This window comes from Echeneis naucrates, chromosome 17, assembly GCF_900963305.1.
Source record: "Echeneis naucrates chromosome 17, fEcheNa1.1, whole genome shotgun sequence".
Classification (NCBI taxonomy): Eukaryota; Metazoa; Chordata; class Actinopteri; order Carangiformes; family Echeneidae; genus Echeneis; species Echeneis naucrates.
In genome coordinates, this window is record NC_042527.1 from 9,547,981 (window position 1) to 9,575,042 (window position 27,062).

At 42.1% G+C, this 27,062-nt stretch overlaps 1 protein-coding gene across 2 annotated transcripts in view; it reads left to right on the forward strand.

Moving 5' to 3' along the window:
- Nucleotides 1-2,627: 2,627 nt before the first annotated feature.
- Nucleotides 2,628-27,062, forward strand: part of ptprsb (protein tyrosine phosphatase receptor type Sb) — a 60,036-nt gene continuing 35,601 nt past the window's right edge. For both annotated transcript variants that reach the window (XM_029525440.1, XM_029525441.1), the window contains exons 1-4: nucleotides 2,628-2,787; nucleotides 16,223-16,440; nucleotides 21,499-21,644; nucleotides 22,954-23,095. In XM_029525440.1, coding sequence (XP_029381300.1) covers nucleotides 16,296-16,440; nucleotides 21,499-21,644; nucleotides 22,954-23,095 — 433 coding nt within the window. In that variant the 5' untranslated portion in view covers nucleotides 2,628-2,787; nucleotides 16,223-16,295. The remainder of the gene's footprint in view (nucleotides 2,788-16,222; nucleotides 16,441-21,498; nucleotides 21,645-22,953; nucleotides 23,096-27,062) is intronic.

Sequence of the window (27,062 nt, forward strand, 5' to 3'; positions counted from 1 at the left end):
CAACAAGATCTGTGTGATTGTGCATGGCTGATCAAATTTTTTTTCTTGTCTTTTCTGTGTGCATATATTCACTTGAAACTGATTTTGAGAAATTAGCTATAAGTATGTGGAATCAGTTTATTTTCTGTGCTCTCTTTTGTCACTAGTTGTGCACTGTTCATTACGAATGCAGCAGTTGCATTAAGAGCCATTAGGCATATTTAAATGGTTTGGAATGGTTGCAATAGCAGGACATAAAAACTCTGCCACCTCATCATGGCAGCCAGGTCTATAAAATGATTTCCTCTAGAAAGTGGAGGACATATTATTTCCATGTGTTACATTAGGGCATTATTTAAAAATAACGAGTGCCCACTTAATTCAGCTCTTTACCCCAAACAGGCTTTTCACTGCTCTGCTAACAGAAGCTGTAGGACATAAAAATAAAGCATAACAGAAATGTGATCTTTCTAAGTCCTGCACTCTTCAAGTATAAATAGAGTGCAATTAACGTCACTGCTGCAGGGCGGTGGTAGAGCGAGGGCACTTACCCAGCTAATTTTAGGGGTCTTTTGCCCTAGCCTCAACTCTGAAAATGGGAATACTGTAATGCTATACAGTCAGGCAGGTCACAGGGTGACTGGCAGAGACGGAGCACAGACAACAGATTGCATTATTCAGACAGGAAACTAGGAAGCTAGTACAGGAAGCTAGTTCATCAATACAGTTGCTATAGCATCATCCAAACCTAAAATGCTCATTTACAGCTGTTGTGTGTGAATGTGACAGGAGTCATATTGACAGAATTAGTTGAAGTGCTTTTGACACTGTGTGTCTACCCTGCTTAAGTGTAGAAAAGACATAGAAACAAAACAGGAGGGCTTTTACAGCTGATGTGGCCTCTTTTTTTTTCTGGAGTTTAGTGATTGTAGTAATCTTGACAGTTAGACAAAATGTAAATATTGACATTGTGGATTTTAAAGGAAAATGACAATTGTTGATCTGGAATAAAACATGAAGATATCTGTTCAGAATATTTCAAAGGACAAAAAGTTCAGTAGATTTATTGTGTTTCCTGTGCCAGCAAAAGGGCATATTGGATTCCTCACCCCAGATGCGCCAACTGTTGGTGTTAATGTTTCTTAACACAAGTGAACTGAGCATCACGTAATAGTGACCACCCACTAGATGTCACTAGCAACAAAGAAAATCAATCAGACTGCAATCCTTTGTCCTTTGAAGAAAATGTGATAGACTCAAAAACTGTAGCTCCAAATTACCACCAGAGGTGACGGCCCTTGGTTAATTTTCCTAAGCCTTCTCACACTCTGTCAAGCAGTCATTGTGTCAGAGCATGGCAGAAATAGACTGAATGAGCTGGCGAGTATAGTTTTTACTAACCCATTAGGCTGGGTTGAATATTCAATCTTTGTGTGGCTGAGTAGACAAAATAATATCTGGATATCTCGGTAGACAGAGTTGCTGACGTTGAGTCTGTATGCAGGGAGCTGGAGGAGGGTCAGCAGATAGGTCAGAATGAAGCCTCCGTTGTACAGTCCTGGAGCTTTTCTCCAACATTTTGTCCTTGTAAAAGCTGTTGTATGACCTAAATATGACCAAATCTTTTAAAAAAGGCCAGCATTTATCTTAACGTAACCGTTTTTATGGATCAGAAGCACAAGGCTGTGTGAACAACACAATAACTACACAACACATTCTTTTACATAAGATCATACCTTATGTATTGTACATGTAGTAAGGTAAAGGTCAGATATATATTGTGTATTCAATGCACTTTTTCTTTGATGGAAGGTTTTCCTGCAGCCATTTTTATCTGATGCTTTGCAAAATGATTTAAACAGATACTCATCCTTTGTCAGGGATTTTGCTTGCTTCTCCTTGATAGGAATGATTTATTTATAAAAATCGAGTTTAACCTCAATTAGTCATAAAAATGTATGTAATTACTTCATTCTATATTATTGTTATGTAATTTACCTCCTGTGATATTATTGATACATTCCCAATAATATCCCAGACTGTGTGTCCAGTTACTGAGAATTTGCGCTCAATAGAAGCTGATATGGGACCCTGACTCTGCATCCATGCCAGCGGCTATGATTAGACACTGTGGTACGGGAATCTATGAGTTTCAAGGTGCTTATCTTCGTTTTAGCCACAGGGGAAAAGAGTGGAAAAAATCTGTCACCTATACAAGACTGACCTGGCTCAGCATCCACATCTTTTGCAGCAGTCAGCGATCCAGCTGGGGGAGCTGGGGATGAGGGGGGAAATGGGGTGGTAATGGGGCTAATAGAGGTGATGGGGGATACGGTTGCTATTGGAGATCTTCCCTGCATCACGTCATGTATATGAAGGGGGAGGGACAGAGTACCGGTGAGAGAGAGAGAGACAGACAGCGGGGAGGGGGGAGGAGGGGAAAGAAGAGGAAGGAGGAGGGCATTGAGGAAGAAGGCAGGGAGTATCAATGACATCAACCAGCAGTATCTGAGGCCGCCCGACCAGCAATGCTCTCCCGACAAAAGGGCTGAGAAGCAGCTGTGACCCGCTGCGCTCCCGAGAGGTCGGTCGACATCCAGAACGGCGGAGAGGAAGCGGAGGAGGAGTGGGGGGGGGGGCACCGGCGATGTGTGCATGCATCCTCCACAAAGATAGACCTTTCTCAGAGTGGAGCTCTGCTGCCACTGGATTACATTTATCCTTGCTGTTTCCGGGGAAGCTTCCAGCTGCAAATCCACCCACATGAATCTGCCAGGCAGAGAAGAAGACGGAGCACATCCTACCAAGGTAAGCAAGCATCCCAACACCCAGGTCATGTTTTTTGGCCGTGCACCCCACCCAGACGGCTTCTTTTCCACTTGCCCAATAGCCTTTCGGAAACTAATGAGGGCCGGCCCGGGTGAAATTTCACCGTTTAGTTTTCCTCAGGGGACCGAGTGTGTTCTTTGCTGCTTTCCTCTTCCAGCCCAGCATCAGTGGAGAGTTTGTTATTCCGTTTGGGTGAAGGCAGAGCGCGGGGCTGTGCAGATCAGGCTGGCTGGCAACAGCACTGGGAATGCGCCCCCCCCCCCTCTCCCACTGCTGGCTGGGTAGCATGGGGGACCCGGGCATGCTGGCAAAGCCTTTGTTCCTCATCCACTCTCGTTTAAAGTGCCTTCTCTCTGATGTCCATGTAAGAACGCTGTCCAGGTAAATCGAGTTCTGTGCTTTAGTCAGATTTTTAAGGTCTTAGGAAGAAAAGGAAACATGGAGACAACAAATAATATGCCAGACCTCGTGAGAAAATCCATTAACACACAAATCCAAGAGATTTCAGAGATATTTGAGAAGTCAGAGGAAGCTCTAAGACTGAGTGACATTTTAAAGCCATAGCAAAGTATGGTGTGTTTTTTTTTTTTTTTTTTATGATAATGTCTTCACATCACTTTTGAGGAAGCGATCAGAGACCGAATAAACCCATATAGGCTATTAAATTAATATAAACGTTATTTTTCTTTTGGTATTAAAGGTACCAGGTGGCAGGATGGATGGACTTAGCAAGACAGTTTTCCAGACAATAGAGTGGTGGCTGCATCTGCTACTCCAGAGCATTACTTAAAACAAGCCCATCTGCACATGTAGGCAGTGTTTTGTTGTTCATAGACCTCTCCTATGACTATAATTATACGCAGCAGGATTTGCAGTTAATGCAGCCACTCACGCATACAGGCAGAATGTAATTTAATGATACATCAATTCATCCTGACACATTTTCCGAGAGCTATTGCTTGTTTGGGATTTAATCGTGTACACTTCAAATGCTCGTTTAGGTTTTCTACATTTCCGCTGTGTGCCCTGTGGAAACTGTAAAATTGCACTATTGTGGTGAATCCAAGGGAGGTCTTCCTCCTCACACGCAGATGGGAAATTTTTCCTGGGGCACCGTACGTTTGCTGGTTATTGTTCCAGACCATATCCCTAATTATTTTAATCAGTCATTTTTACACATGGATTCCTCTCTTTAGCAGTGCCCAGATTTTTTTCCTGTCTTCTCAGCTCAGTCCCCTGCCTAACAGAATAACACATAAGGCACTCCTGCTGCATGAGAGGGACCAGGTTTCAGGTATTTGCATTATTTTGACAGGGAAAAGTCGTTGTATGGAAGCACAATAGTTCGACTGGCAAATTTTTCTCTGTCTGTCTTTGGGAAACAGATCAAATATTCCCCTCCATGAGCCAAGAGATGCTCGGCCCCACAGGTATTCATCTAGGTTCTGTTCAGAGGAGAGGTTTATGAAATCTGTAATGGCATGTACTCCTTTAAATAGCATTTCTCAGGGTTCAACCCTAGGTCTCAATAGCTTCCTGCTCCTTCCATGTGATACCACTGTAAGATCTATCCAGATTTGAATATGCCAGATGACGTGTGCTCCCACAGGTGCAGCTTTGGTTTCAAGTCAAAGGCCTCAATGAAGTCTTATTTTCAGATTCGCAGTGCGGCCTCACCCTGCCTGCACCGTTCTCTGCTTTCCCTCTTTGTGTTACATGCTATGCACATCTATGGATTTTAGTCAGACTCTCTGCGAACACTCTGCATTTGCTTTGTTGCACCCATAAACCATAAGGACAGAGACGATCAAGGCATGCAACTTTGATGCTGGGAGCGCAGCCACCTGTATCACAAACAGACAGAAACTTTGTTGTTATCTAGGAAATGATATTAATTGACCTTTTCAGAGGCTTGCTAACACTGAGCTTTTGTTTCTCTTGTTTATTCAGAGGCTGTGGAGTGCACACAGCATGCAGAATTAAGCCATTAGGCCTGATCTTGGTTAAAATTAGTGTAGTGTAAGGAGCAAAACTTTTTCTGCAAGTTAAAATATTGAAACTTGCGTCTAGTAAGCCAATATAATCCTTGAACACAATTTTCCACAAAAAACAGCTACAAAAACACATATCTTAGAGCCTAAAATGGGATAAAGAAAACCCTAAAGAAGAAATCCCAGGGACATTCCTCTTCCTCGACTACACTTGCAGGATGCACAGTAAAATTGTAACTTGAATTAAAGGTTTTTTTTTTTTTTTTTCCCCCCCTAAACCAGAGAATCTCTCATACATTATGATACATGACCACAATAGTTAGTACAAATTGTACAAATTTATGGTGGTCTGTGTATAATTGTGAGCAATTTTTAACTTATTGATGATAAAAAACTAAAAGCTTTTGTCTGGTGCAGTTCTGTCCACAGTGAATTGAACTGGATTTCAACTGTAAGAGTTCCAACTTCTCACAGTCACTTCTGGCTCCAGTAAATCAATCAATCAATCAATCAATATATAAATAACTAAATGCGCATCGACCAAAACACGTTGTGGACTGAAGCGGAGAAACCAAGAGTGAATAATTCTGCTGCGTATTCTGTATCGGGTAACGCACGTGCTTTCTAATAGTAACATTAGCACGTTAATTTAACTCGCTACCGTAATAACTCGAGTTTGAAGCTGCGCGCGAAACTTTTTTTTCTCCCCCGTTAAACTTTTACCGAGGAGAGATCACCCCAATCCGGGACTGTCACCGAAAATCGGTTTGCTCAGTCTAACCTCAGTGCCAACCTAAATCCTAAATCCAGTTGCTTTCGATTCAACTGTTGGCCGTGTGTGTGTGTGTGATTGTGATTGTTAACGAGATTAAGACGGAGTTAAAAATTTGAATTATTGACGTGAGAGTAGACCAAAGTTGGGGATGTCATTATTGCCTTCCACGTGCAGTAGATAAAAGTAAATTGTTGTCGGTGTTAAAAAATCTTCTCTGTAACAGATTTTAATATGCAAATAAATATACTTTGTTCGAGTTGTTGAAATTCTGTGGTGAGGCATCTTTATTGGAAGAATTTAGATCTCAAAACATCACAACTTTTGCCACAGGTTTTTGAAACAGCTGCCACAAAATGAGGCATTTTAGGCCCCCACAATCACAAAATAAGGCCTGTCCTGGAGGGACTGAACCACTGCTGCCCACTTCAGCTGTAGGTGAACTAAAGTACACCAGTTACATAGATAATAGGTTAATTATATGTACATAGCCAAGGACTAGACAGTACCTGAACTGGATCAAAACTTAACTAAAGCCTGCTGGTGCAGACACATCTCAGTCTGTTTTAACTCTCTAAAGTGAGCCAGACCCATAATTATCCATTTTCAGCAAAGAGGTCATTCGCAATTGTTTATGTGCGTGAGTGTGAGTATGTGCGCGCATCATATGTCTGTGTTTCAGTGTGTGCATATGAGTGAAGGCTAAGAGATAGGTTGTGACTTGACTGATGCCCTTCTCCAGATGAATCAGAGATTCTGATGTGTCAGCAGGGATGAATAATGCACACTCCTCCACTACCTCTCTTCTCTTCCTCTTTTCTCCACCTCTTGTCTTCAGTCATTCGCCTCTCTTTTCATCACAACTGCCACATCCGAAGACATCTTCACCTTCTCGCTTACCCCTCCTTATCTCAATCTCCTCTCTCATGCAAAGAAGACGTAGTTTCTCTGCTGCTGTCCCCTGTTCAACCCACAACAATCAACAATCAACTCAGTCTTGCCCTCCATTATAAGATCTTGTTATTGTCTTTTATCAGCTGAAGTTTTGCTGAATCGCTCCTCTGTAGAGGTTTCTCCACTTTACATGACAAGAGACATGTTTCCTTTGGTTTTCCTTCTGTTGACATTTGCGCTGAATGTGGTTAAAAGTGTTGATGAACACAGCACATTATCCAATCATGGGAGGAGGAAGTATAGCTATTGACTGGGCTCAACAGTTACCTGCTTGACTGACAGGAGTCATTAGGAGGGTGGGCCTGACTGACAAGATGGCTGACAAAGCAGAAGACACATTAGCTAATCAGAACTTAGAGAAAATGTGGGCACCATCCACTTTGAAGTGTGCATGTAGATTCAAGTAAATGTTCAAACACCACAATATTCTTTGAATTTTGCTTCTAGCTGCTGACAAGTCTCAAGAGTATTTTGGACTCTTGGATACTCCTCTTCAGTGTATAAATTGAAAGTTGGTTTCATTTGGGCTGGAGAGGTGCCAACATAGGAATAAGACCTTCAGCATGTGGTATTGTTTTATTTGTGGGATAAATACTAAATTGCATGCCCCTTTGTCTACCATTTTCAACTAACTCTTATTATGTCACTGTGCTATGCATTACATGGAAAGCAACAGCATATGATAAACTTCACTTAGCATGTGTTTGAATATGTCTTAATTTTTAGCCAGTCTAGCGCTATAGCTTTTGATTCTTGATCTATTAGGGTGATCATTTTTTAGAATTTCTCCAACCTCTACAACAGGATTACAAAAATTGGCAGTCCCATTAGTTTACACAATACATTTTAATGCTGATTAGTGAATATTAAAACTAACTAAGGTGGTAAACACTGCCATTATGTGCATGTTGTTGTCCTGACCAATATGTAGATCAGGACTCTCAAAGCTTTAGCAGTCCTTTAGCGTTTTAATCTTGTATAAAAGGTGCAAAAATGTATGTATCTGAGTAATTCTACATTAGACACGTGTAACATGTTGTTAGTAACATTATAAGATTTTTTTAAGATGTAGATTTGGTTCTTTTTATTGTCATCATTCTAAAACAACTCTGCCCTGTCAGCTCCACAGACCCAAAGAAAAGAAAAGGTTTTGGCATGCCTCCATTAGCCAGTGAAAGAGTGTCTTTCTTGCATCAGTGAAACAGCTCTGTTCTACCAAAAGACCTTTAATGTACAGGATAGGAAAGTGACAACTTCCAGGAAGCTTACAGCTGTGTTTCATCACCACAACTCAGAGACAGAAAACTTAAAAGATGTAAGACTGGAGTCTCTACGGGGTCAGCAGGAATATTCTTCAGTCTGTGTATGTTTGTGCGTAGACGCAGTTACATTGCGCTCAAAGAGAGCCCCACATTTGGGTTTTTTGGTGTTGATTTTTTTTTGTTGTTGTTTTGTTTTGTTTTTTTGTTTTTGTTTTGTTTGTTTTTTTGTGACATTTCCGAATGACTCTGTCTCCAAGGCACACAAGATGCCAGGTTAGATTAAGCATTTGTTTGACAGAGGTGAGAGTAATGGCTAGTCGGCGGTGGAAAGCTTCCTTGCACAAGTGTGTTACCCTTGACAAGCATTTCATCTCTTCACTTACAGAAACATACTCTATCTGATTTCAGCAATGAGACGGAGGACAAATGCATTTTTTCGACCCCATTACTCCTGTTTTCAATTCCATTCACAACTTTATTGCCCCTCAAGGAGAAATTCATTTGGCGTCACAAATCTCATCTCCATCAGGAAGTCATGCAATGGCTGGTTAGTGAGAGAGCTGCAAAGGCTGGCTGCCTGTCTTGCATAAATAGGATCTGTTTGCCAGCACACAGAGCCTCAGAAATCAGTGCTGCTATTGATTGATCTGTTAAAGGCTGTGTCCGTTGTCAGCGATCAGCATTTTCAGCTATATTTTCATGCTTTACATTGACCTCAATTAAATACCAGTGACATTATGAAAGAGTGGTGAAATGTGTGTTAATCTTTGATAGATGATCTCACTGTTGTTGCAGAACACTGTTGCAATTGTGAGTTGATGAGGTCTCTGCGGAGCGGCATGTCATGTGACAGAGGTAGATTAGTGATACCATGGCAGCACAAATACACAGGAGAGAGTTGGATCCTGGGCAAGCACGGCAATGTGTCTCCAGAAAATTCACAAACATCCAGGAGAGACCAGAGATATTTTCCATAAACAATGGTGCTTCCAGTTGCAGTGAATGAACAGAGCGTATCAGTTTGTAGAACTGTAGATTTGTGCCAGGTGTGTTTGTGTTTCTAATGCATGTAGAGGATGATTTTCTCTCGATAAATCAATATAAAGATGAATCCATTTGTAGATGTCTATGGAGCTTACATTAACGACATCCCCAATGGATGATTGCGTATGAATGGTCTATCAATATGAGGTTATTAAAACAGAGCACTGTCTTTCTCCGGGCTACTGTTATCACCCTCATTATAAGATTATCAGCAAGCCCTCCAATCTGCTTCACACAACATGACTTTCAGTCTGCTGACTGGTGTGTAGGCTGTGCTAAACAGCTGAAACAAGGAGAGAAAATGGCTGGCATGTTTCATTATTGAAGCACAATTGAAATATGATGATCACCAGGATGATGACAGTGACATGAAGAAAGATGAAGGTGTTCTCTGTTGCCAGGGAGCCTTCGTCCCGCTCCAGGAGAAGCTCACTAATTGGCTTCGGTGTGACTTGGCTACTACTGTCTTTCTTTAGTGTGTGTGTGTGTGTGTGGGGGGGGGGTTCATTTGTGTGTTGAGTGTGTGCCACTCAATGAACATTAATTAAGAGCTGATGCTAAGATGTATAGATAGATAAATAGAAAGGGATACAGTGATCTATTCAGAATACATTTATTGGCAGTCTTTAAATTTATGTACAAAAGAAACTATATCTTAGTGATTCAGAATTGGCCCTTTAATGGAATAATATACATAATTTTTCTCTCATATGTCAGAGTTGTTTAACAATTAGGGGTGTTCATGTAAGTGCATAACTATGTGGACATCAGTATGTATATACAGTTCTCGCTCCCACTAGGATAAGAGTATGTGCCAGCCTCAGATATGCTAATTGGACAGTGAGTTGACAAGGACTCAACCATCAGCCTGCGTAATGAGCCAGTACACAGAAGATCGGAAGCCTCTGAAGAGCAAGCAACGCAGAGACAGAGGGGGAGGTCGCTGGGAGAAATTACGAAATATGTTTGGTTGTTTGGATGCTCCGTGTTTTGCCGTTTCAGTTGAGTGAGTGTGATGTAGGTGTGTTTATGTGGATGTGTTCACATCTTGTTCTTCTGCTGTTGTTAGGTGAAAACCTTCACCTATTGGGTGAAGCCCTATTTGTAAAATGTCAGTTTTGTTTGCGGGAAGACAAAAAAAAAAAAAAAAAGAACAGCCATGTTTTAGCTGGGTGACGATGCATTTTTGGCATTTTCCTAAGGGCTTTGAAAGACGTGTCTGAGCCTAAGGAGTTGAAAATTGACTCAACTCGCCTAGCAGCAAGTAATCCTGTAACTTATTTGAAAGCATGAAAATTGCTGAAATTTAAGCTGCAAGGTTTTCACCCAACATTGTTAGGCATAGATCCAGCTTAAACCAAATTTGGGACATGTTAAATCATTACACTGTGGGCTCATTTCCAGTGGGTCTTATGCTTTGAATTTTTTATTGCTATTAAAAATTATAAAATATAGACAATGTTCAGCTGTTATTGCATCTGAGAAGCACGCCTATCTGCCTTGTATTTTCAATACAGAATATTATTGATCTGTGAAGCTTTCATAATAGTCATAATATATTCCTCAGAAGACACAATGAAATCCAGTTTAAGCGAAAAGAAACTTGCCCCATTTTGTAAAAGCGTGTGTGAGTGAAAGTGGCACTGCAGAAAACAGGTGGCAACATATTAGCAGCTGATTAAAACATCAGTAGTTGTAATTGACATTAAAGAAAATTTTTTATTTAATATAACGTAACCTAATATTATATACAACAACATTGCTGTATTTAACGGGCTTAACATTATGCCTCTTTGTCTCAGTTAAAGGAAAGGTTCTTTTTGCAAAAATGGACTTTTACATTTATCATTTCAGCAGAACCAACTCTTAACTTCCTGTGACCAAATTAGATTAATGTAACCTACAAACGCTTCAACTGTACATCCCTGTCCCGACTCCCTCCTATAATCTGCCCTATATGTACTTTTACACCATTTGGTAATACATTTCCTGCTCAGCAGAAGCCAGCCCATCTGTTGTGGGGCTCTTCTGAAGCCGACGCATTCATTACTGGATGCATCTTTCTGGATGTGTTGTTTCCCTGACCTTGGAGTCCCTTTAAGATGCGTGGGTGTACATTTGCTGCACCATTGCTGGTGCTTGCTGAAGCTTTTCCGTGTCCTAGACATCCAGAGATTGAGGTCAAAGGAAACTTAGTTGCATTGTTTTAGCATATTAATATTGAAGCAGGAGAGGTTTTCAGTCACGCTTCTCTCTTCACACCTCCCTTCTTTCCTCATCTTGAAACCGTGTGTTGTCCCTGCTGTGAAACAGACTTGATGAACGAAAACTGAATCAAGTATAAAATCTAAAGTGGGGAGCAGTGAGCTGACAGCTGAAGAATCATAAGTTAAAGTTGCTGGCATGTAATTTTAGTGCCATGTTAATGTTGTGCAGTGTGAAAGGCTAATAGCCTCTTCACTTGAAGGAAAGTAGAGCTGAGGATCATAAATTCTTACATAAGCAGAAGTTTTTTGTTCAAGTATCTTAGATTTGGGTCTTCTCCCCCCGTTTGCTGTAGGTGATCACTTAATTAAATTATGACCCAGAGCAAAACTCATGCTCCCTGCCAGGGAGACGCATACAGTGAGAGACTGTGGGTGGATCAAGTTTTTAAAATTCTGTTTTTTCATGATCCCAAGAAGGCTATTATTATGAGTCGGTTATCATTATTTCATGATAATGAGAAAATCATGCTGGTTTTCCGAGGATCACATCATACATGAGTATAAAAGGATAAAAGGAAACTTTCAACTTGAGATACATAAAAGAGAGATATGAACGCAGTCATACAGAGAACGCACTCTCCACAGCTGAATACTTTCTGCACCCACCCTCCAATGAAGAGGTGAGACAGAAAATGACCAAAAATCTTTACAATATAAAAAATAACTCTAAAAACTGAATTTTATTTTGTCATAATTTATGCATCATTCTTATACATACATTTAACCAGATAAGTCTCACTCAGGCTGGAAACCACTTTTGCACAAGATATATATATATATATATATATATATATATATATATATATATATATATATATGATGACTTTAGTCATCAATGGAATGATTTATTATTTCACAACAAAACACTTTGTTCAAAAAATGAATTATCATTGAAGGTATTTTTGATTAATTACTTGATGTGGAATTAGTAATTTCATCCATAATTTAGTTAAGTGAAATAATAGTGAATAATTTATTACTGCAAATCACAGTCTACTAGAACTCAGACTGATGCCTCCACTATGTGTAACTAACAGCCAAACAAACCCCACAAAGATTATATTAAAGAAACATCAGCTTAAAAATAAAAACAGTTGGGACAAATGATTGAATGGATAAATAAATATAACAGTGAGAATCTATTTTGGTGACAAGTTTTTCTCTTGTAATTTGTTTCAGCAGTGCTCTGCTTTAAGCAATTAATTATAAATGTGGGTTTTGCTCCCTGTGTTTATAGGTTTGGTGTGATTATTCTGTGTTCATGAGTCATATTTGTTAGCTGTGGTATAATTTAAAACTCCAGTTGAAACTCAGCCTATGGTTTTATAAAAGTGATGAAAATTATAGCTTTTGGTTGGGAATGTTACTGGTGCCTGTCAATATTTCTCATCATTTCCCACTGTTCAAACGTGCATTTGAACAGCATCCACAGTAAGCATCCCACAGCAGTAATCAAGTCTCCGGGATATTGTGTGAAGCACCCAAGTCTCCAGATTCATTTATATTCAGGGCAAAGAATCACTGTATTTGAGTGACAGGTGTGTTTTCGTGTTAGAAACGAGCCTCACATATTTTATTTCCACAGCTAAAAATGTAACCAGGGCAGTGCAGCTCATGCCTGCAGTAAGCCGTGCTTCATCCTGTGCCTCTGATCCTCAATGTGTATGTGTTCTTGCATGTGTGTGTGTGTCTGTAAATTTGTGTGTCCGTGGGCTGTGTGTTTAAGAGAGAGAGGGGAAGTGTGAGAGAGTGAGTGCCAATCTCCCCCATGATGCTTTGCCATCTGTCATTTTTGTGTGTGTATTTGTGCACGCATTCTGGAGTGTCGTTTGCCTACAGGGCCCAGGGTCATAGGAAACATGAGGTAATATCAGTCCCAACCCCTGCTTGCATCTGACTAATACACAATTCTGACTCCAAACTTTTCCACTCCATGCATTATTCAAGATGAGGTTATTTTTGTGGGTAAAAAAATATTCTCTGTGTAAGAATCTCTGGAAATATGTGAATGAGGACAAACGACAGTACAAGCAATCTTAAACTTTTTCCCTCTAAACTGACACACAAAGCCATGCATTATTCAAGAGAAGGTCATTTTTTTGGGCTGAAAAAAATTCCAAAGTGTGAGAATCAGTGGGGAAAAATGCGAATGAAGATTGACAATGGATGCAATCTTATTCCTCAACCCCGAAAAACACTGAAGGGCATTGCACATCTATCATGTTTCCCATAAAATGTAATCCAAAAAGAACATGTTGGGGTTTTTTTTTCTGCAAAACTTCATCTTGCAAGCTTCACAGCATGCATGCATTAAACCTGCTCAACACTGGAACACAACTAAAGCTAAAAGTAATAAATGGGGGGAAAAAAGAATATTTCCTGTTAGGTGCACAATCTCACAGCTAGCATGATGCTGCAGGAAACATATTGGGTCTGCCTGTGAGTGCTCCTAACTTGTTGCCATGGAGACAAGCCTTGTGAGACCAATTCTACCTACTTTTTGCAAAAGGCATCGTGGGTAAAAGTGGGGGATGGTGGGTGGGTTGCAGGTTAGGGGTGAGGTGAGAAAAACAAAACATGTCGTCCTCCGAGGAGCCCCAGCGGAGTGGGTGCAGGTTGGATGCCGCCTAAACAATGTTATGTCATCAGGCTGATGGAACACAATAACCGGTGTACATTTCACCACCTGAGCTGCGGTGTCATTATCTGCTCCCCTGCAATAAATAGCACATGTATCCCCATCAATCTATCTGTCTGGCTGACCATCTGTGTTGTCACACTGAAAAGGTAATAAGACTATCCCCTGCTGTTTTCCCTCTGAACACCGAGCCAGATGATTAAGAAGAGCAGGTTGTGCTGTCTTTGAGGGGGCTCCGGAGGCTGCAGACAAGCCATTAGAATGGTCACACCTCTGAGTCCTGCTTCTCGTCAAGAAGCAAAGTGGCTGCACTGCACTCAGGCTACATGTGAGGAGAGGAAGCGGGTTTTTGTTGTTATTGCATATAGTTACGATTGCACAAGTCCAAACATGCTTGGAATGGTATGGTTATGGGTTAGGGTTAGGGTTAGTTGTATCTTTGTATCACTCCCTCAACATCCACAGCTGTATGCTCTGGGCGCTTTTGTTTGAATTGTGTCAATGGACCAGCAACAGTTGGAGCAGCCAGTGCAGGGCAGCTGGGGAGAGGAAGTGGATTTGGATACAAGCAGGGTTTAGAGTGTGTATAAAAGGGGAAGGAGATGAATGATTGGATGTCATAGAGGAGTTGGCATCAAAAGAGCAGAGGTTAAAATGGGAGTCGAGGAGGGAAGTGGAGAGGAGATGGGAGGAAGGAGATGAAAAGAGATGGGAGAAGAGGAGATTGGAGGACTACAGAGACTAATACAGGAGAGAGATGAGGGTAAGATTAGGGATTAGATAGAGGGCGAGGGACTATAATGGAGATAGAACAGAGAGGGCTTTGCTGGCAGGTGAAAACAACAGGTACGGCCAAATAATCGGAGAATGAGATCGGGTTAGACTGAGGTCACTGTGAATCCAGCTCACCGGACGGAGGAATCAAACTCTGCAACATACGAGGAGCGCATAATGTTTCAGTGGCCGTGTGGCTCCACACAGAGCAGTCGCTCTAGTTAGATTAACGGTGGCAAATTGAGTTTCTGTAAGAGGAGAATTTACTTAACATGCTGCCAATGGTGCTTGAATGAGCTCTGATCTGATTTTCCTTATCGCATTGTTCAATTGAAAGGGGATGCAGAAAGCTTTTCTATTCAACGTCTATTATGCAGTGTTTGATAAGATGAGGGCAGAGTGGCAAGAAAAAGAGCCTGGATCAGATAGACAGCCATGTTTTCAGATGAGCTATTTTTAGTGTAGGGACTGGCAGACAGTAATGTGTTTGAGCAGGTCATTAGCTCAATAAGTGGTTGGAGGAGCCTTTGAATATGTAACTCACCAGAAATGCCTCTTTCATTTAGTAAAGTCGAGTAAAGGTCTGCCGAATCTCTGCTACTCCATTTCTGCCAGTTCATCAGTGTATGTCGGGGTGAAAGTGTGTTTATGGGTGTTTGTGCATATTTATCTACACATCACAATGGGGCCTGTCACATCTGAATACATACCGTTACTCCCCGAGAGCATATATGTTATGCCATAATGGTACTGGAAGGGAGACGTGTATGTGTGTAATATATGACAGGTTAACAAAGGCTCCTTTCTCATTTGGCCTCCCCACCTGCGTTCTGACACATCGGGCGGAGGGGAGGGGGCCGCGAGGGCTTGATAGGACTGAGGAGTTATTGACTCCCAGACAGGGAGCTTCTGCACAGCTTGTCTAAATCTCTGTCAGCAGACAGAGCTGAATTATGCTCAGACTTGAAGATGTGCGCGACTGCATGTGCTCATGTGAGGAAAGAGCGAAAACACTGATGGTGATCCCACCCAAGGCAACGGATTAACCAGGGGAGGGAAAATTTATCACAGCAGCAGCTCCTCATACATTTGCAGTTATTGAATTTTGTTGCATTCTGACTGACCCCTCAATCCTCTTTGTTTTAGTGTTTTTCATTATAGTGGCACACTCCAAATGTATTATTGCATTAACACTTTTATGTGCCAGCGGAGCAGTAAAATACTGAACACTAAGAAGGAATTAGGCCAGAGCTAAAATGAAATTATCAGGATGTCTGAGGGGGGAAAAACCCTTAAAAATGTATCATTGCAGCTCATTTCACGGCTGACTAAAAAAGGAAACTTATTAATACAGAAGCAGTACACGGAGAAAGTACTTCGGCCTGTTTCTTGTCTAAGTTGTTGAACAGTGGCTCTATTGTTCAGGTATTAGTTCAGTCAGAGCTGGCCTGCTTGCACGGTTAATCCCAAATCAGAAGTGCTCTTTACGAAAGTCCTAATCCTGCATTAGCATAAATCTTCCTTGTTTTTTCCTTTTTTTTTTTTTCCATGTGGATGTTTTCTCTGCATCTGTATGACGCAATCTATCCTTGTGGTGTGTTGACATTTGACTTTAAAAGCAGTATGATGAGTCAGAGGTTAAAGAAATATGCCTTTCATATGTAACAGCTGACCTTAATGTTTTTTTTCCCCCCTCTCCTGTGTGTCTGCAGAGTGCCTATCCCTGTTGAGTGAAGCCCTACACATATCTCTGTCATTTCCAACCTGCCCAAGGTGGTGCCTGCCATGCCTCTGCCCAGGACAGGTGGAATTCCAGCCCAGTCCAGGAGGCCTATCCTGGGGCTCAGCCTTAGCCCCTCTCCCCTGTGTATGCTGCTCCTGTTCATTATCCTGCTAACCAGCCCCTTGAGCAGTGTGTGTGGAGCATTAGGTACGACTTACTGTATCTACTTTCTGTCTTTCTCGCTAATAAGATATATGCAGACACACACATACACACAAAAGACTGGCTGGCTAGCAGCTAACGAATTGTAAAAACTCCCTTTATACATTTGCTATACAGCATAGAGGGAATGTATATAGATTATATGTTCTCGATTCTCTGATAATATTCTTAAATATATCTATATACCACAGACGGCACACTACATACCGACCAACTAGCTGTACTATTATTTCTTCTTTCTGTGTTGGATGACAGCTGGTTTATTGTCAGCATTAATTTGATGCTTAAAAGTGTGAATATATGTTGCATTTTATGTATGTGCATACTGCACATCCATGTCCGTGTGTGTGTGTGTGTGTGTGTGTTACTTCATATGCTCTGGATTGTGGCATTGTTAATGTGTTTTGATAAGCCGGGAGGTCCCATCAACATGTTTCTCATCATCTCCTTGATAACATTTCCACAGATTTCTTGCCTCAGCGGTCCACACTTGTACACAGACGCCCACAGACACCCACACACACACATGCTCATACTCAGCTGTCACTTCTGAAAATATTTTTGAAAGCTTATACAGAATAAAGATGGAGATAGCACTTATGATTGTTAGGAGTGGGGATTGTCTAATGTATATTTAATTTTCCATTTATATAACCAATTGAGGCCACAGGCCTTGTAGAAGATTGACGTCATCTTTGAAATATTTCTGTATGCAGTGAGGAGGGAGAACTATGCAGCAGATTGAAATTGTGGGATTGACAGTCTCTGCCTCTGGACCACCTACAGTGTATTTGTGCAGAACAGATTGTTCCTCTCCCCTGTGTCTTCAACATTAGCAGCAAAGAAAAACAAAGATAAACATACAAATGAGCTGTTGACTTTTCTTCCATTAACGATACATTTTCTGTGTTGGTGGTTTCAGATCTATTCCAAAAAATCTTAATTGGTAACTGGGAACTCAGTGCTTTGTTCAGGAATCCAATGGAATCTGATGTTTGGATTCCAGAGTGTCCTTCAGTCAAGACTGATACATCTAATACAATACAGTCATTCTTACCTAAATTTTAATTTTGAAAAGAAAAAAACAACAAACAAAAAAACCCCCAACAAAATGCATATATATATTTATTTATTTATTTTTTTGCAGATCCCCACCATATTCTTCTCAGCTTACCCTGCAAGGGTAGTGGAGCTTAATGATTTTTGCACACAGCAAATGGGAACAGTCTGGAGAAGGCTCCCCAGCTGCTGTATAGAAATGAAGCTGACAGCAAAGTCACACAGAGACACAATTACCAATTACCCAAAGGTCAGACATCAGAGGGGAACCATCAGAAATACCAGATATACTACACTGCTTTTTGACAAAGTTGCCATTTTTTAAACTTTTGAACCCTTTGAATAATGGATTTTTGAAATATTTTAGGGTCTTATATATTTGTTCTAAATAAAGCACAGAAAAAACTCACAATGACGAGCCATTAATCGGAAAGCAGATGTTCTGTCTCCAGTTACTGTTTCACATCACACCCTGTTTTAGCGAATGGTTTTTAAAGAATTTTTTGAAAGATCAAAAAAAAAAAAAAATGTATCTTGGGAAATTTGAACAGCCGACACATCCTCTGTAAAGATGACCTCTACACTTAATGTTCAAACACAAACAACACAACCAGAACCATGCAAATGAATTTATGTTGCTTAAGTCCTCAGTATTCACATCCTGTTTGAAATGGGCCCACAAATCATTGTTACCCTGTTGCAATTCTTTTTGAAACTGCACAGCACATCCCAACTGTCTCATTATCTTTGGATAACAGATTTTTTGTTGCACACATTTGGCTGTGAGACATAAACAGGCTTGACAGCAAAGACACACAAACAGGAAAAGATGCATTATTAAAAGTGGCTTAAAGGCTTGTCAGACCACAGCTGGTTGCACTTAATACCTCTGCCCGAAGTGAAGTCTTTTAAGGCAGACTGTAATGTAACTTTTTAACCAACAGTTATGCTAATGTTTCTAAAAGAACTTTTCCAAAATGATGAAGTAAACCTGCATGTCTTCAGTCCCACCTAAAAAAATTCTAAGATCTAAAACCTTTTTTCGTGCCACATGGTGTGCTGACTAGACTATTTTAGTCTACCTGCTTGTCCCTGTCACATCTGAGCACAGCAGTCGTTAGTCAATCAGTGAGATGATCACAGGCTATGAAAGTGTTTCATTAAAAACAGACCAGCGGTGGATCAGCGGTAGATCTGACTGGTCCACTAGAACGGAGTAAAACCTACTATTGAGGGGACTGAGTCTCCTCATTAGTCCTTCATTTTCCAGGAGCTTTCTGAAGCCTTCCAGTCGTAACAATTTTCTGAGTGCAAATCCAATGTCCAGAGTGAGCGCCTTGTGGGTCTTTTCCCTGGCTGTCAGAAGAGGCTTAAGTGGTAACTGTGCCAGTGGGGTCAGTCTTGCACGAGGATTGGTGTTGAAGTGCGTTTAACAGACCACAGAAAGCATTTTAGACTCAACATAAAGCCACTGAACCCCATGTTCCAGCCGGAAGAAGCACATGAAATTCATCCATAATCCCATAGTCAGGAGAAGACAGGCTTCTACCATGACATTTTCTTGGATTGTTGATAGTTCACATTCTTATATTGTTGCCAAGAGGAAAGGGCTATTTGCGCAACAGTCAATATGGCTTTCTAAGAGTCCAGCTGGCAGGAAATACACAGCTCTTGAGCCCTCAAATGGTGGACATAAATTTGTTCTGATTGACTATGCTGTACCAGCTTTTTGCCTCTTCCTGTTGAGGATTATGACAAGCATAAAATGAAAATACTTTATTTGTGACATTCAGAGAGGGGGTTTTAGGAAGCACACCACAGTACAGCAGGGACAGTAGCAGTCTGTCGACATTGTGTTATTCCAGTCACTATTAATGTCAGGTTGTGAAATCGGAAAGTCTGTGTGGCTGCTAGCCAGTGAACCGAAAGGAGATAGGAAGGAATTTGTAAACAGGTTTTAAAATCTGCTAGTGAAAGGATTTCTGTTTTTTGGTTTAAGTCTTTTTTTTTTGTAGTTTGTGTTCTGTCTTCAGAGCAGAAGTGAATCAACACAGCAGGACCTCTCTCATCCAGACATAGGGGGAAGTGGGAGGAGGGATCCAGGTTGCCATGGTAAGGGTCATCCTGACTTCGCCCTGATGGATAGCAGTGATTCTGTAGCTGAGGAGGAGTTTAATGGGCACCATGGCAACAGGCCACAGACTGATAGCAAGGGTGGGTGCACGAAGTTGGTTGATTGATCTGACTCAGCCACTGTGAAAAATATAGGTTCAGTACTGTTGGCGCAATATCAGACTTGGAAATTGCTATTTTCTTACAGAGGGCAGCTGCTGCACATACCCATCCTGCATCAAGTGCAAGACAAAACTTATTAGTTCTCCTCACGTCGTCCATGAAGGCAAAGATATAAATGACGAGTTATTCATTTATCTTCTACTGCGTATCTGCTTCCGGGTCGTGGGGGGTGCTGGAGCCAATCCCATGTAACTGGGCGAGGGTGGGGTCACCCTGGAAAGGTCGCCAGTCCATCACAGGGACAACACACAGAGGCAGACCGTGACCAACAACCACTCACACTCAGACCTACGGACAGTTTAGAGTCACCAGTTAACCTAAACATGATTTCTTTGGACAGTGGGAGGAAACCGGAGTACCTGGAGGAAACCCACAGGGAGAACATGCAAACTCCACACAAAAAGGCCCCAGGCCAGGAACCAAACCCGCAATCTTCTAGTGGGGCAACAGCGCTAACCACTACACTGCCGGGCTACCCCTAAATTAATACATTGTTAGCAGAATAATCTCAAATAGTAAAATATCTTCTATGTGCTGGGGCAGCACAGTAAACACAGCTGATGCCTACAGACTGAACAAGCTAATTAGGAAGGTTGACTCAAACCAGAGACTGTTTAACGTGTCTGAAAGGATGAAGCTGCAGAAACCATTCAGCATCATGAACGACCCCTCTCAGTCTGTCCATGCCTCCCAAGGAAGACATCAGAGCTCACGCAGCAGGAGACTAATAATTTCCACTTCAGCGCAGGACTGAACATGTAGGGGATTCTCCCCACTGCTGCCTGTTGGACTCTGGAAGTGGAGTTTTTATACATTTGCTTTTGCTATCAGTCCCATTGTCAACATTTAATCATTTCACAATTATTTAAATTACCGGTTTCCACCATTACATCCATATCTATATAGGTGCCATGATTTAGGATCATCTGAGCATAATGTCTCAATAACAACTTTAAGGAATGTCTTCAAATTTGGCACACTTTCTCACTTGGAGTCATGGATGAGCTAATTAGATTTTGATGCTCAAAGCTAGAGTTTATTGTGACCTCAAAACACAGTTCCCTCCATAACACTTCACTCAGAAATAAATGAATAATTTCTGAATAACAGTGGTATAACCCAAACTAATCTGAGTAGTGGACACACAACTGCAATGCGGTAAAAATTACTTTATTTATTTATTGGTTATTTTCTACCTATTCTTTTCTTCTTGCATTCAATGTACCCAATTTAAAGATCATCAAAATCTGCAGGCAGAAAATGACACCTCTGGTATTAATGAATTTAATCCAGTTATATGCTAAGAACTGGCAGCCAACACTTCTCCTACCTGTGAAATACTCATGTGTCATGACAGCCTGTGCTGCAGTAGTTACGAGGGTAGCCTGCCCTGGAGGAAGCAGAGAGGCAACGAGAGAGAGAGACAGACAGAGAGAGATGTTCCTCTGAAGCCCAACCCCATCTTTTATTTATGACCCACAGGAAGTCCTTCAGCATGTCCTCTAGATGATACACAGGAAGTAAGCACAACACTTAGCCAACAGAGCACGAGTCAACCTGACCAGTCTCTGAGAGTCAAATGGGGCGTGGTCAGTGGGGGCGTTTCTGCTGGTTATGGAGTCAGTTTGATGTCCTCTGGGTCTAAAAGTATTAGTTTTCATGCTTTATTTCTCTCACTCTTTCACTCAGCTCCCCCAAAGTTCACCAAGATTCCCACAGACCAGATTGGAGTATCAGGGGGTGTGGCATCATTTGTGTGTCAGGCCACTGGAGATCCCAAACCTGCTGTCTACTGGAACAAGAAGGGCAAGAAGGTCAACTCTCAGCGTATCGAGGTGGTTGTCACAGTGCACAGTGTTCAGATCCTATTGTACTAACATGACAAATACAAATATGTATATCCAGTAGCAGTAGCATGAATATCCAGCTATATAGAAATACATACATTCCTTTCTGAATCGTAAATTATTATTGCTGTGGTTGTTATGATGTCTCTTTTTGTTACCATATTTAATCTCGAGAGACTAGATAATGTTTTAATATAAATAGTTAAAAGTTGTTTAGTCTAGATACACTAAAACCATATTTCTCAAACAGTTCATTCAATATTTGAATTATTCATTCCTTCATCTTCTACTGCTTATTCCTTTTCCGGGTCATGGGGGGTGCTGGAGCAAATCTCAGCTTTCACTGGGAGAGGGCGGGGTACACCATCCGCCAGTCCATCACAGGGCCAACACACACTGACAGACAGACCAACAACCACTCACACTCACACCTACAGACTTTTTAGATTCAGCAGCTAACCAGTTAACCGGTGGGAGGAAACCGGAGAGCCCGGAGGAAACCCATGAGAGCACGAGGAGAACATGCAAACTCGGAGCAGAAAGGCTCTAGGCTGGGAACCGAACCCACAAACTTCTTGTTGCGGGGCAACAGTGCTAACCACGATGCCGCCATGCTGCCCACTTTTGAATTATGAAAATTATCTGAGAAGGTCTGAGATACTTAATCCCTTCCAACACCTCTTAAGATCATGAATTAACACCATGCCACAGATAAGTAAGGTATAATGTGTTGATTGCTCAGCTTAGAAAATGTTTGTCAAATTTCTTTACATTTCTTTATAATCCTGATTTTATAACAGCGCACATTTGAAACATATTGCACGTTGTACTATTAATAAAATGTAATCAGTCAGAACTGTGTCAGTTCTGACTTTTTGTGTCAGAACCGACACAACTCCTATTGAGTTGTAATGCAATACTGCGCGGATGATAATTCCTACTGCTCAGTAGAAGCCTGACTGTATATTGATGCAGTAATGTTACTTAATACTTAGAGATACTGCATTTCAACCAGCTGATCCAGATCCAACTCCCCCTATATTGGTAAGTTTCTATCCTGCTGAGGTGTTTCTGTGAATGACACTGCTACCAGAGCCAGCACTGTGTGTACAGGTACATCTTCTGTATCTGTTCCTGACCTGTTTGGAAGGTCAATAAAGTTTTGTTTTTTTTTTTGTTTTTTTTTTTTGGTTTTTCTGTGATTGTTATTGTTATAATTTGCTGTAAAAAGACACGTACAATTACAGTTTACTATTCTAATGCAAACATGATTTTTTGTGGTTCTCTGGCTGACCAGACCATAGAGTTTGATGAAGGCGCAGGTGCTGTCCTGAGGATTCAACCACTCAGAGCACCCCGAGATGAGAACACCTACGAGTGCGTGGCACGCAACATTGAAGGGGAGGTGTCCGTCACTGCAAAGCTGTCCATTATCAGAGGTGAGGCATAAAATCCCACATGCACGCACACCCTATATCCATCCTTTTCTGCTTGAGTGGTGCTTTCTTTCCACATGCACACTTTGGCTGCCGTCCCCGGTTCCCTGTGCTGTCAATTGTAGATGTGACAATAGAGCCGTGCCACACCCTGTCGCCACAGCAGGCTGCAGCGAACTGTTCTTTTTATAGTTCCTCAGAGTGCAACAGAGCGTGATCTGGCCACAGAGAGGGCTAGCTAGTGTGCAAGCAAAGGGGTATTTCAGGAACCCAGTTTGGTGTAATCACCGAGCTCCCTGGCCAGTTAATCTAACATACATTGTCTCTGCATTGGGAAAATGTAGCAAGTGTCGTGCTTGAACATGCTATAAATTGAAGCTGCTGCAGTGTGGTTGCAAGCCTGGGATCTAAACGCTGGCCGTTTGCCTAGCACAGCAGGAAGAGATGAAGAAATAGAGGGATGGCTGTTCAGGCTGTTACTACATGAAGAAAAATCAGGGGATTAGGGCTGGGTTTGGCAGACAAGCCTTTTTCTGCAGGGGGAAAGTGGGGAGGAGATGGGGGAAAAAAGGGAAGAAAAGGTTGAAGAGAGGTGAAAAGGGGTGTGATGGACGGTGAGGTAGTGGGGGTAAGTTAAGTAACACAACAGGATGGCGCGAAACAATAGAGATGAAATGGGATGTTGGAGGAGTGGCGGAGGAGGTGTAGAAGTACAGGCAGTGGAAGAGGATTGTGGAGTTGGCAGGGCTGTGTGGTTAACAGAAGGCTGGTAGCCCAGGGAATAGACTCCTGTCCATCTGTTACCCAGCCCATCATCTCTGCACACACAGCCCCAATCTAAAGCACATTACCACATAAACTACACCTCAAGGGCGAGCCTCCCAGTTTGTGTGTCTGTTTCGGTTTGTGTCATTTTTTTTCGCCTGCTGAGATCCCCGCGCCCTGATGCCCCAGTCCCCTCAGTGACAATAGAATCAGCTGGGTTTGATTGCTCCCAATCAGCTGATCTAGTCTGTGCAGTAAACACATTATTGGGCTGCTATGAATAACAGCAATATCTGACCATAAGAATCAGCCACATTTACAGCATTATTAGCTGCAGGGATTTAGTGCTTCGGACGCAGGATGTGCAGGCAGGCTGCGCACAGATGCCAGCAGAGGCAAAGATTCCTGAAGTCTGATAATAAGATACACTCTGAATTATACACATTTTTCCACATCGTGTTAACTCTTCCATTAGTATCTGCATCATTATATCAAGACAATTTTAATGAAAGACTTTATATATTTACATTCCTCTATTCGGCAGTATTCTTCCAAGGCCAGACACCCAATCTACCAACTATTAGGTTGGGTCAGTCTTTTCGAAACATGGATCATCAGAGAAAAGGTTCACCAACCTCAGGTTTTCCATTACTGACCAAACCCTTCCAGTGAAAAGTCTTTTCATCCCCTGATGTGTTCCATTTCATCATTTTGTCTAACGGTTGACCGACACTAATAGCAGTATTGTACAGTGTGAGGGGCTTGTGGCTGGCCACAGGATATGGGCTGCCACTCTATAGGCAACCTAATGGATGGAGCTGCGGTAGGTTATGGTCAGGGAGATCTTTCTTTTAGTGCGTCTTCACCATCATCATCGCACATCACCCTTCCTATCCCATTACCCACTCCTACCTATCTGACTACCTCTCTCTTTCCTCCTTTCCTCACTATATCTGTCTGTCTTTCAGTAAGGCGGTCTCCATTGTGGCCCACAGCAATGTCCATTTCTACTTTCTTCTCTCTTGTTTTATTCATTCTTTCATTTTCTCTGCCATTTATTCTCTCTGACCCTCGCCATCTATCCGGACTCTTGCTCTCTCTTCTCCTCCCTTTGCATTTTTAGACACTCTCAGCTGCTCCATCCCACCTACAAAACCCACCCTATCGCCTTTCAATCCAAACTGCTCTTTTCTATGGACACTGCAGTTGTGTTGTTCCGCCTTCAGGAGATGTGAATATCTGCAGTTCTGCATGCTTTGAAAACCTCTGGTGGGCGAGAGATTCTCATCACTGCAGTGAAGTGCGTGATTGTGTGCGTGTGTATGTGTGTGTGTGCAACCTTCATGGCTGTACATGTGCAAATGCAGGCACATTAATTTCTTCATTTAGGGGGTTTGTGTTTGTCTATATCTGTATGTATATGTGGTTAGGTTGTGCAGAGTAATCCTGATTATACTCACCTCCCAGTGTCCCATTTTATGAGAAAGGGAGGCGAGGGATGGGGGAGGAAGAGAGTGAGAGATAGAGAGGGGAGGAGAGATGTTCTGCCACCATGGCAAACACCCTCCATATGAACAACAGAGTCAGATCAGTGATTCCCCCCAGGCGTCTGCTGCATTGGCAGCCTGGCCAATATCAACTCAGCCTGCAAGAGGATTACACTCCTTGAGTAGAGAACTGGCTCTTTCATCACATATACTCCCTTATCTTCACTGTTTTATTCCCTCCTTCATTTCTTCTTTTCCTTACAGTCCATTCTTCATGCATGTTTTAATGTAATAGAGTGTTTCGTATGGGATTATGATGTTTTGTGTTTTGGTCCCCAGTTGCTGGATCTGTGAGGTGAGGCACAATCGGGCTCACGATAGTGGGGACTCGTGGGTTTACTGGTGGGATTGGTCTACGATGCAAAGTCTGATTCTGCATTGTATTGTGTGGCATTATCATAAAGGTCTATTAGCATTTAAAGTGCTCCCCTTCAGCCCTCCTGCACTCTATGGGAGTCAAAGCATTACAGCCTGTGAAGGCTGCTGAGAGCTGGCAGATTAATCCTGAATCAAGCTCCCTGAGATCACCTTTTATTCAGGCTTCTTCATGCACATGTGCCATTCCCCACTGAAATGAACTGAAAGATGAATAGGCAACCTGTTTCTTAACCAGGGCAAATAGTGGTTTTCTGTGTGGAAGGAAGAGTTTGAGCGCATGTGAGTGCATCTGTGTTTGGGTAGCTGTGCATGTGAAATGGAAATACAAAGAAGGGCAGTGAGAGAAAACCTGGATTCATGTTTGTTTGTTTGTGTCGTATGCATTATGTGTTTGACTCTGTGTGTGTGCCTTTCTGCTTCTGTGTGTCTCTGTGCATGCAGACGAATGAATTGTATATTTGCCCAGATCTGGTTGGCTCCACTGACTGGTTTTGGGCACCAGCCCTGATTGCCCTTCTGCAAATGCAACCAGGCCAAAATGTACACGCTCAAACTCCTGATACACACAAATACGCACAAACAAAAAGCTCCAGGGAACAATGCTGCATGGTCTTTGCCAATGTCCCCCCAAACGCTGTTGACACAGACAGTTTGTATACACATGGCACATTTTTCCATAGACCATCTTATCATTTTGACCAGGAGATGAAAAATAAGTGATACCCTTGCATAGTGGTTCGCATTTTTGATAAATGATTCATTTGGGGAAAAGTGTGATCAAGGCGATGTCCATTATCTATTTCAAGAAGCCGCCAACCTGTCTATCTATCTGCCCTAATGTCTGTCTGTCTTTCTCTCTCTCCCTAATGATTCAGTTCAAGGTCCACCTACATTCTATATTTGCAGCATTGGTAAAGACCTGACAGGAATACAGAGTTGAACCCCCTGCTCCTTCGCACACACACCTATACACACAGGCACATACACACACATGCATGCACACGCCCGGAGCTCACTGCAGCGCCGCGCTGTAATTAACAGCCAGGGAGTCCGTGTAGTGGTAGCCAGCAGTGTGATAAAAAGACCATCTGAACCCTCTCAGGAGAGGGGTGGGGTTGGGTGAGGGCAGAGGAGAGCAGATGTAGGCCTAGCATACTCCAATCCCTAGGGGAGCTTGCCTCCTGACCTGCCCATCGATCTCCCCCCTCCTCCTTTATTTCTCTTCCTGCTTGTTTCATCAATGGACCTACTACTGGCCTGCATTGTGTTGTCTCATTAAC